The sequence below is a fragment of the Indicator indicator genome, chromosome 39 (genome assembly GCF_027791375.1).
Source record: "Indicator indicator isolate 239-I01 chromosome 39, UM_Iind_1.1, whole genome shotgun sequence".
NCBI lineage: Eukaryota > Metazoa > Chordata > Aves > Piciformes > Indicatoridae > Indicator > Indicator indicator.
The window spans coordinates 89215-101265 of NC_072048.1; the positions used below are offsets into that span (position 1 = coordinate 89215).

Consider the following 12051-nt stretch of genomic DNA (forward strand, 5'->3'; position numbering starts at 1 on the left):
CAGTGAAGTCCTCTTTTATTTCCCACTTCAGTTCTTGAAATTTGGCATCTGTTGAATTTTGTGTTAGGGATTTTTCTGAATCCAAGACATGGAATTTTGTTAACAGTGCAATAAAAAAAACTTCATAGTGTTACAGGGAAGCATTAAAGTCTTTTTGTGTGCTGACCCTTCCCTTAAAAAAAAAAAAAAAAACAACCAACCAAACACCAACAACCTACAAACACTCAGACATTGTTTCTTTAAAAGGCTCCATCTGCAAATCCCATTAGATGTGCATATAAGGTTTCGGATGATTAATAGTTGCCTGCTTTGCTTTGGTTGGAGGGACTGAGGGTATGCGTGTTAACCTCTCCCTCCCTTCTCTCACATTTCACTTCACAAACTTGTCACTCTCTCTCCAGCACAGTATTTAAAAAGTGTTTCACTCATGCCCAGCACTTCACAAGGAAGCAAGCTTCAGGCCTTGGGAAGCAGCTCAGGGCAATCACTGTGTTAGTCTGCTTATCATTTTCCAGTTGCAATCATGAAGATGTTTAGGAGATTTCCCAAAGTAACAAACCTGCAGGAGCTTAAACCCCACGAACAAGCTGCTGTTTAGGGAGGAAATCTATTCTGTAAAGTTTGGAAGATATCCCCTCTGCTCCTCCTCTGTTTTTGAAGTCTGAGCTATAACCAGTCACAAATACTGGAGTGTGGACAGGACTGGAAGCAAATGGATCCTACCAGCAGCAGCTGCATGCAGAGTCCACAGCTTTGGGGCTGTCTGCAGAGCACTCATGCAGATGTCACCATGTCTTCAGGGCTGAACCACTACACACCATCACCATTCTCCTTTCATCAAAAATCAGATTTTTCTACTTACTTGGATTTTTCAACCTCCTGCCTGGTGACTACTTGCCATAGCTTCCCACATGAGAAGCAGGAATTTGTGGAGCAGCATCCCTCTTCCCAACACTCTGACTGGCATTTTCCAGCAAATGAGGCCAGAAGACAACTAAATCCAGGACCGGCCTTGGGTTCTGAGGAGTCAGAAGGCAGCAGCCCAAATCTAGTCAGTGCGGCAGCAGGTATAAATGAAGATGATGAGGTACCAGTAAATACTACAAATGAGACTGAGAAAAAGTCGTCCAAAAGAAAAAAGGAGAACTCAGGTAGGTGACATGAAATCAGGGTTGTGGCACAGTACAGGCTATAGAATGGGAGCACTTGTAAGATTAGGAATTAAGAAATAAAAACTGATGAGGAAAACATTTTGTAATTCTTGACTGCAGAAACTTACACAATCACAACACTGAAACTAAATAGATGATTCTTTGATGACCTCTGGTGTTTGTATTTCACCCCCACTGATCTTATTAGTGAACCAGGCATTTTACTCACTAGCACAATGCACATTTGCTGTAACTAAACAGGAATCACATGCCACATATACACTGAGCTGAAAGTCTTAGAATGTTGAGTTATATATTAGCACACCTGCCATTTGTCCAAATCTAAAAGAATGGGGGTCAGAAAGCAAATTTCCCATATCTTGAGCTGCCTGAGCTAGTTAGAAAGGTTATACTGGGATTTTGACACCCAAGTTTATGAGAAGTACAAGATGCAAAGTCTCCCTTTAGATATAAATTCTGTTTGACCTCACTAAATATTAAATGGGGATTGCACAACTATAAGCAAAAGCATGGGGAGAAAATTCTGGGATTGTTTTTATACTTTATTTAGGAATTTTGGAAGTTTAAGTAGCAAGAAAGGTGTTGCTGGAAATAAGACTAATTTCCTTGAAACAGAGAGCAGTATGGTTGCAGCGTGTGATACACTGGTCCCTGCTCACACTGTCACTAATAGGAGCTATGTTTGCTTTCACTGTTTCTGATGAACAACATTAAGATCAGATCAGTCATGAAGACTACAGTCACATCTGACAGATTTTTACAGCTTTATTATTTTGGCAACCAAAGGGACATCTAGGAGATGAAGTTGTGTGCTACCATTTTGTATATAATGCCTATGTAGAAATACCATGCTAGGACAGATGGAACCTCATAATTAATCCTCAACATGGAAAAACCAAACAAACAAAACCAAACCAAAACAAACAAAAACCCCAAACAAACAAAACCCCAAACCACTACCAGCACCTTCGATTCAGGAAACCTAGCCAGCACTATGAGCAAGGAGGGAGAAAAGGTCAAAGTAAAACTGACTCCCTAAGAGATTGGCAGCTTGGGCTTTGTTCACTGAAACAAGTGTAGTTTTCCTTGCACTGTTTAGAGATTCTTCACAAGCATCCCCTTTAAAAACACAGGAGGAAAGGGAAGGGGACCAAAAAAGGGAAAAGGGAAAGTCAACTTGTGTTTGCATTTTAGCATAAGTGGTGCAGTATCACTTCGGCTATGGCTTGAAATTTGGCTTTGATCTATGACTCTTGAACATATTGCAGCCAAGTGCACAAATAGCAAAAAAGTTTTCCAAGGCAGCACAGTGACCAGGATGATACAGAGGACAATCATGCACACAGATACCAGATTTCAGTTAGCAAGGATTACAAGAAGCTTCAAGTCTGGAGTATTGTGTGCCAGTTCAATGTACTATGGTTCTCTGGTGTCGCTTGTTCTACCATGCTCCTACACATCCCAGCAATTCGAGGCCATATGCAGCTCGGGGTGCTCACTCAGCGACTTTACCTTGTACCCTGCACAGAGCCCATCACCATGCACTCACAACACATTACACATCAAACATCACACATCACATACACAAAGCATGAGCTTTGCTGCCTGTTGAATGGGAGATCAGGGCACAGTGATAAGATGCACATAAGGAACAGAAGATGTGGGAAAGGAAACTATGTCAATGCAATGGTAGCAAGGAATGAGAGCTTCCTTCCCATAGGTGCCTTTTCTGACCTTGCAGACCCAGGCCTGTGCTAATGCAGTTTTGACAACACACTCCCCTTCCTGACTCTAAGCTGTCCCATGTTTAGCTCCATGGTAACCCAGGATGACAGCACTGTTAGGTCATGCCAACCTTGAGGAGGCATAACACAAACTTCAAATTTTCCCTGAGCACTTCAATAAGTAATTTATATCAGACCTCTGCAATATACAAGTTCACACAGATCAATGTAACTGCAAATTACACCAAGTGTTTCTTGCCTCTTAGAAAACCACAACTCAAGCAGCAAGGCAGAAACAAACAGCAAATCACGGAAGGAAAGGACAGCTTTCACAAAGGAGCAGCTACGTGAGCTGGAAGCCGAATTTGCCCATCATAACTACCTGACAAGGCTCAGGAGATATGAGATAGCTGTGAACCTGGATCTCACTGAGAGACAAGTACCTCCTGAATCCCTGCCTCCCCAGCTTCTTCTTTCTTTCCCACAACTTCTCCCTAAAACTAAATCCTAAATATGATACTCAAGGGTGTACTTCTGCAATGGCGGGGGCCAATACAAAGCCTCCATATTCTTTTAAAAGGCATTTGTTACAAATTTCTGTAACTAGTTAATAAATGTAATTATGTTTGAGAACAACTGATACCTACTGAGCTCTTGTTTACCATCACTGACTGCTACATACTGGTATGTCAAGGCTTACAGATAGTCCATGGATATCATCTTAGACTGCAATTATTAGGAAATTAATAGAATTATGCATGCTTGATGCATGCATTCTTCCTGGGTCAGGTAGCATTTCAAGATGATAAGGGAAGATAAAAATGCAGAGTTCTGCAAAGAGAGATTTTTGTCCTCTCGTTGTGGTCTGCCAGGGTTACTTCTCAAAGTTTAGTGGACAATAGAGCAATTGTTAAATTAAACAAAGCAAATTACAGTTCCTGAAGCATTAGAATGAATGGACAAAGTGGTAATAGATATTAGAGGCACTGTGCCCATTGAATTGGCATGCTTAGTTGACATAAAGACAGACTCTAAACAAAGGACTTGCACTACCTTTGCAGGTCTCAGAGAAACACCTGCCTGGAACAGTTTGGAAAGAATTGTTTCTGCCTTTGTTAGAGAGCTGGATTGTTTAAACTTGTGAGGTTCCTTTCACCTTTTCTCCTAGAACTCCACAAAAGATCTGTCTGTTAAAGCACACATATATATGCATAGGTCTGATTCTGCAGCTCAGATGGAGGAAGTAAGTAACTATTTCCTTTTTTACCACCCAGGTCAAAGTATGGTTTCAAAACAGAAGGATGAAGTGGAAACGTGTTAAAGGTGGACAATCAGTGTCCCCACATGACCATGACACAGAAGATGTGGACTCTGCTCCCTCCCCCAGCTCTGACTAGTCCTTGCAGCAATGGGAGACAAGTATGAAGGAAGTAATTGATCAGACAATGGATTCAACACTGCTTCCAGTCAACTACACTGTGATCCAGCTTGTGAAAAACACATTCCTGACTCTTGAAAAGGTATATGATGCTTTAGATTACAGAGGCAACTAAAGAACACAGTGGGGCACAGCTTTGATTTTAGTCTCAATTAATTTAACTCCACAGAATTCTCTTACTACCACAAATGTGTCTTCCAAATAAAAGCTAAAAAACACTGAATATAAAACAGGAGTAATGTTCTCGAGGCTCTCAAACCTTCAGAAAATACAGATTGTCAGTCAGTGAGTGATAACGCAACTGCATTCTTATCCAGCCTTTCCCTGGTCACATCTGTTCATTCTGCATTAGGACTTGACAAGGCACATGTTACTTGTGCCTTACTTAAAGAGAAACAAATATGTTGATAGTTGCTGATTTCTTTTGAAATAGGAATTGAACACCTGTATGGCTAGACAGTAAGATTACAAAATAAAAAATTGAGACCAAAACTAGGCCTGTAGCAATAGGACGAGAGGCACTGGTTTGAAACTGGGGCAGGATAGATTTAGGTTGGACATCAGGAAGAAGTTCTTTACAATGAGAGTGGTGAAAAACTGGAACCTGGAGGCTGCTCAGGGATGTGGTTGAGGTCCCATCCCTGGAGACATTCAAGATCAGACTCAATGTGTCCCTGAGCAGCCTGCTCTAGTTGGGGGTGTCCCTGATGACTGCATAGGGGTTGGACAAGATGACCTTTGAGGATCCCTTCCACCTCAATGCAATCTTTGACTGTGTGGAACTATGCATACAGAATTCTGCTTACCAGTTTCAGAGGAGATGGTTTTCACATTGGCAGGTAAGGATAGGTGCCTTGTTGATGGTAGCAATTTGCAGGAGATTTCCACCCATCTCTCTGGGGAAAAAAAAAAAGTGCACTTTGTCACCATAAGCTGAAATGAATTCTGCAATTGATGCAAATTAATATTTAATAAATAATCAAATAATTAGAAGTATGCATGTCCTTTGTTTCTCTTTGAGCTAAAACCATAGATGTCTTTAGAGTGCTTTAGTGAAATTTGACAATAATCACTAGTATTAATAAAATAGATGTGACACTAGTAACAGGTACCTGCCAGTACAGCTGAATCTGGGAACTACTACACTATTAAATTACAATCCCCTGTAGAAGTTTTCGTGCTGGCCTTATCTGTTACCCCTTTAAGTGTTTTTTTTTAGAGTTGAAGAACAAATGTTGTCTTTAAACACCTGAGGCAAGCTTATATTCAGAATATCCAATTCAAAATAAAAGATAATTTCCTTAGAAATACAAATACGATGAAGATTGCACAGAAAGAGCTGGGAAAAGTAATTCCTCCAAGTGGAATACTCTGGTTACTTTCCTCTGCATGTTCCTCTTACCAGACAATTACTATTATCAATTAAACGCAAGAAAATAATTTGTAGAAGGAACCTACTGCACCCTGGATCCAGAGACCAAAGCTGGTTTTAAAACATGTGCCAAAGTGCTGCTGTGTTACGCTATAACCCCTTCACATCGTGCCAAACCAGATGCTGCAAGGCCAGACACACGTGTCCAGCTGTGTCATGTGACAGCATTGCCCTGCAACTCCCCTGGCTGGCATTTCCTTCTTACCAGTTATAAAAATAACCCTACAGCTTCTTTCAGAATTAGAATATAGCCTTTTCCACCCCCTAAAGACAAGCATGATCATGTCTTCCTGGGTCCACAGAAGTGACACCAAACATGAATCTCTGCTGAGATGCTGCTTTGTTGTAGAAACAAAAGGCTCTGTCAGTGTAATATGGAAAAAACCCACAAAACCTTAGCCTGCCTTTTTTTTCTCTTTTCACTGGTTACACCTGATCACATGGCTAGAAAAGCCTGTTCTGTTAAGGAGTGCAAAGGTTAATGCACACCAGATGGCAGAGAAACATTTCTGTGGAAGCTGGAGGAGTGCTCAGCTGAAAATACATCAGGCTGGAAATCTTAGCATTTTATTCAGGGGGAAATAATAAATAAATATATTTAATTTTTTTTAAAAACACAAACAAAAAACCCCACAGAACTGTTTTGAATGCAAAGTTGAAAGTCCTGCATTTTAAAGTTCTCTGGAGTCGACAGGTCTCATGGAGCATCACACGTTTTACATAACACATTGGTCTAGGCAGCCTGAGAATTTGAATGTGTGTGAGACACTGTGGGGACATTTAAAGCTCTCACTTAGGGTATTGTGCTAGCTGCTGAGCTCACACACAGCCACTCTAGCTTTACAAAGAGACACAAGAGCAGTGGACCTAGGAGGTGGCCAGAGCTCCACTTGATCCTGTTTCTGATTGTCAATCACTTCCTCTCCTCCTAGCCAAGAAGTCCTTTGTTCCCACTTTTCCATGGTCTCACATTCCAGACACTGGGAAATTATTCATTTCTTCCCATTCACAGGTCTAGGGGCACAGAGAAGTCTGGCTGCTCCCTGCTTGGTACACATCCCAGCTGGCATACAGGGTGCTGTAGGAAAGGCAGCTGCACTCAGAGCACATAGGTGGCATGGGGATGGAGGTTTCTCCTACAACCCTCCACTTTGTCACGAACGAATGGATTCTTACAGTCTCCGCACTGCCCTCCTGGACTAGAGTAGCATGGTGTGTCTAGGGATCCAAAGTCTTTAATTTCCACAGCCTGGAAAACAAGTGAGCCTGTTTAGGAAAACACTTCACAGCCAGAGCTTTTGCCTGGCTCATTCTACATGACCAAAGGTCACAAATCCCACTTGCAGTAAAATTTCCTATGCACCGAGACAAGCACAACAGATCAGGGCAGCTGACAGAACAGACACACAGTTTTTCCGTTACCCCACTTTCTTCCCCTGCCTCTAGCATGCTCATATTAAGTTTTATCAGCTACTATCTCATATTTTAGGCAATTTCCTTCCCTTGAGGAATGTGTACAGCCTCTTCAAGAAATATTATATGTCTGTGTCAGTGACTGGACTCTGGATACTGAATCTATGCAGCACTTCTAGACAAATAGACAGGAAAACCATTTTCTTTCAGTAATTCGAGTGGAAGGGCTTCTGTCTGACTGGCACTTGCCTGGTATGGCTGCAAAATAATGTCAGCATCAGGCTATGGCTGTTCAGGCCATATCTGTGAATTATGATGGGGCAGTTTCTACTGCAGTACTGAGAAGGTGTCTGCAGAGCCCTATGACTTTTTTTTCCACACCACACCGCCCACCCTCCTCACAGACAACACCACATGGGTGTAATTTTTACATGAAAGAAGGCTTTTCATACAGGACCAGAGTTTTCCACCGCTATTCCCTCTCTCTACTGCATTGGGGTTTTTTATTATTTTTCAAAATCTGTTTTACACAAGGGTAAGCAGCTGGTTGTCTGGAAGCTACTTTGTGAACAGATTGCAAAGAGATAACAGGAGGTAGTAACAGAGGATGGTGACTTCCTACTATGGAGGTCTGAGTCATGTTTCTCTCTTTTTTTAAAGAAAACATTTTCCAAACCTCCCTCAATCTTGCCACAGGTCCTTGTCTTCGGAGGAGGAAACAGACAGGTAAATTGACACTTACTCTTTCTCACAGCCTTTAATTTTCATTTCAGAGAAAGATTCCGATGCCCTGCACTCATACTCCACAATGATCAGTCACATGGAATCCCACTTGCAGAGTATTTCCTACATGTGGGAATTGATCACCAAGTGTGCATTAGCCCAGCAGTGCTACAGTGAACTCAATGACAGGAAAAACACCAGAAAAAAAGGATTGTTTCTTCCTTTCCATACTCACCGCAGACATCCTTACAGTTTTATATTTTCATCTACTTTTCATTCTATATTTTGATCCTTCTCTATATATCTACATTTGTCCCTTCGTCCCTTCCACGTTTCTCTCACAAGAGATGATCAAGAAAAGATCTGATGAGGATTGGTGCACAGTTTCCAATTCAGAAAAAAGAAAATTCTGTCCGATCTAATTTCATTGCTCCATCCACTTTCCTTAGCAGCAGGGAAGGAGGAGGACAGATCACTGGTCCCAGTGCCAAGGTCACTAAAAAATCTGGCCAGGAAGTTATTTTCCAGGGAAAAGAAGTATCACTCTCCATGATAATTATTCACAATTCTTTCTGTCACACCTTGTTGATTTCTGGGTTGCAACGAGGTCAAAAAGTTTTTATTCCACAGAATAATGAATCCTTCTTGAGGGTGCTGTTCTAGTTCAGAAGGATCTCTCAAAGCTCAGAAATCTATCAACCATCACATCTCCAACAGTGCATTTTCTAAGAAACTCAAAGGTGCAGTCTGATACAAGCCCCATGCAAGCTTTGCATCATGGTGCATCAAAATGATGGAGTCTTCAACAAAGACCGTTTCAATGTGTATAATGTACATCTGAGCAGCTGGCTGGAGTTTTGCACAAGAGCTGGGACAGATACAACCAAATAATTTAATGTGAGACAGGTAGCCAGAGGTGTTAAAGATTTCCTCATTTGCTATGTGACCAAAATTTAAATAAAACTTAAAGACACCTGGTTTTGCTGTATCACTATGAAAATTCTTTAACTATGCAGCCCATTATCCCATGGCTCGTATTTAGGAAACACTAAGAAGATATCACCCATTCCATCTCCTTCAGTCTTTCTGCCACATAAATGGATCACAGAGTCCTCTGTGACTTTCCCAGTAGTGTCTGCTCCAATGTCTTACAGACATGAAATGACCTAATTTGTTATGGCTGGTAAGAACTGAGAGAAAATAAATCCAGAGTCTGTAGATAACTGGGGTCAGGTTGAGATAATTTATGATCTGAAGAATGTACTCTTGACACTATCGTACAAACAACAGGATCAACTGGGCTCAGCAACCTTTAGATTCAAATTAAAATTGTGATTTTCCAGAAAATTAGAAATAGCACATGGAAGACTTGAGGGAGAAAGCAGAGTACTGGGAAATGAGGCCATATTTGATCTACAAAGTCAGGCATCTTCTCTTCCCACGCTGTTAACCTTGAAGTCTTGATATATCATAATTCAGAGGAGAGATTGCCAGTAATGGGTCTATGACAAGAAAATTTCATCTGTCTGGAATCTGACAAGAAAAAAAATTTCAGAGGAAGGTGGGATTTGTCCTACTTTTAGTGTCTCCCTGTTCAGTCAGCCAGCTGTGTTAGCAAGTTAGGCTTACTGAAACACGGTGTCAAATGTTTCCCCATCACTCAAGGACCTTGAGCTTGAGCCCAAGTCAGCGAGCTGTGCAGTGTCACCCATGACCCTAAACAGCAGAAGACTTCAGGAGGTTCCCCCATACTGTTTGCTGTGTATCTTAAAGCAACATCTTTCTTTTCTCAGTGAGCTTTAGTAAAGGATTATAGAAGAATTACTCTATTTTCAAGTTCAAGGACTTCAACACATTTCATAAGTTAAGTATGACATGAAAATGAATTCATTCAATACTGATTTTCTTTGGGGAAAAAAAAAGAATTACTGGCCTTGTCTTTCCTAGTTACACCTCTGCACCTCCATTGTTGCTAACTTTGCACTCCGTTCTTAATTAAACAAGATGCAGCCATTCAGGAGCTCAGTGAAACCAGTGACTGAACACAAAAGCTAGGCATACCTTTTTGATCCCCAATACCAAGGAGTACTTCACAAGATTGGAAAGCTCAGCAAGGAGCCCAAGTCTTACAATCAATCCTGAAAATGTCTTATTTCAGGAAACACACAACCACACCACTAGAGCAACTACAAACACCTATGCCTTGACATGTGCCCAAAGAAAGGTCTGTGCAAGACTGATAATGATTGGCAAATCATATTGATTACTGCTCGTCTCCCTCATGTTCGACAACAATTGGGTTCTGTAAACAGCCAGGGGTGCTGTTCAAATTACTCCATCTGCTCCCCCAGATTCCTCCAGACCTTAGTGCAAGCTTAGACTTAATGGAGTCTGTGAAGCTCTGGCAATATGTGGTGCATCAAGACTGCAACCAGTGGGAACCCGCCTCCTGTGTTCTGCTTTTCTAAAACACCAAAAGAGAAGCAGTTGTCTCCTGATAGTGTGTTATTACTGTTCTCTGTATACATCCTGAAAACATTGTTTTGTTCCTTTGGTTTGGTTTAGTTTTTTAATATCCATATTTTGTTGGCATTCACATGGAAGTCTACGAAACAACCTGTGGAGAGCAACAGCACTAAGACTCAAAATCCCACAGATAATGCTTTCATGCTCCTTCCAACAATCACATACCTCCCAGCCAGCAGAAATAAGATGTCATACGGTGGATTTTGTACTGTTATCTTTGCCTTTTTAGGTGTGCTATTTAAATAAAAGTGCTAATGTCTATCAAAATAGGCAAAGGAAGGGAAAAAGAGGGAAAAAAAGTAATATAATCGCAAGCCCAGGACCAGTGTTTACAAGAATTCTCCTAGGACCTTGTGTTTCTTATTGAACCCAATCTTGCTTACACATACCTTCACCTGCTGGCTAAGTGAAGAGTGCATTAACACTTTACCTTCCTGTGCCCTAAGACAGTCTTTCTGCGGATGAGCCCCAAACATATAAAGCTTCTTAGAAAAATTCATTATCACCACAGAGGGGTGAGAAATTATGTATAAGGCCAACAATGTGAAAACTAGCCTACAATGAACGCTGTATGTCAGAGACTTCATCTAAAAGCACATGCTGAAAGAGTATAAGAACATGAGCCTGGTCATCCCCAGCACTCAGTGAAAACCCAGAGTGCACCAGTTCCAGCACAGGGAAAACTAGGAACGTAACTTTGCCATTATAAATCTTTCTGACTCACTCTCATCTGCAAGATTATGGGTGGATGCAGTGTGTTAACAGGTACATTTGGCAGTGTTCTTTGCTACTTGCAGTTTAACCCCCAACCAAGCAGACTGCAATAACATGGGGTATTTATTCAGCTGTGTCTTTCTTGTGGATCCTGGAGAGAAAAGATATATTCTGGCCTCATTAATCACTTTACACTTTGCTAGAGTAAGCGTGAAGAGCCACGGGGGGTTGTCTTTGCTCAGGAGGTTCTGCTCTGCATAGAGTTTGTTGAAAGAGGTACCTTCACTAAAAGGACACAAAGTTCCTTCACTGGAAGGAGGGAAATATGAGCTACAGATGACAAAGGGAATGCAAAACAGGATTAAGCAATCGTCCAAACAACTGCTTCTGCCCCTACCAACAGATCAAGCAGTGTCTTGACGGATATACCCCATGCTGCACCCAACGTGGGAAGTGTTTCTTATCATACAGAGTGTGGATCAGCTGTGCCCTCCTCCTCTCTGATTTATGTCAGAGGAGCAAGGGAACGGTCTCTTGCACAGGGATTTGGGTGAGGATTTTATTTCTGTCTCTAAGAACAAAGCAATGAGTGCCCCTTTCCATGAAGGCCTCTGACACACTAAGGCAAGGGCAGTATTGTTTTTCAGACCGCAGGCATGCTATGACTTCACTTGTCAGACCAACACGGGTGCCACAAGTTAGGAGAGAGTCACAACACTTTTGAGTCTCAGCTGCTGTGCTGGCTGACTGAGATGTGTTGATACTGGAGTGGTCAGGGCCGCTGCAGGTCTTTCCATTTTTATGCAGTGAATGGGGATGAAAGATGATCTAGCACTTTGTAAAAATATTTTACAAGTTAACTGAGCCAAATTGAGCTTAGCTGTAATTGAATTCATAGCACAGTCTGAA

At 41.6% G+C, this 12051-nt stretch overlaps 1 protein-coding gene across 1 annotated transcript; it reads left to right on the plus strand.

Annotated features, from left to right (window-relative positions):
* The first annotated feature begins 712 nt into the window (after positions 1-712).
* Positions 713-4293, plus strand: MEOX1 (mesenchyme homeobox 1). Its single transcript, XM_054396886.1, has 3 exons — positions 713-1151; positions 3163-3335; positions 4171-4293. Exons 1-3 carry the CDS (start codon positions 713-715, stop codon positions 4291-4293), a joined length of 735 nt encoding a protein of 244 aa, XP_054252861.1.
* The last annotated feature ends 7758 nt before the right edge of the window (positions 4294-12051 follow it).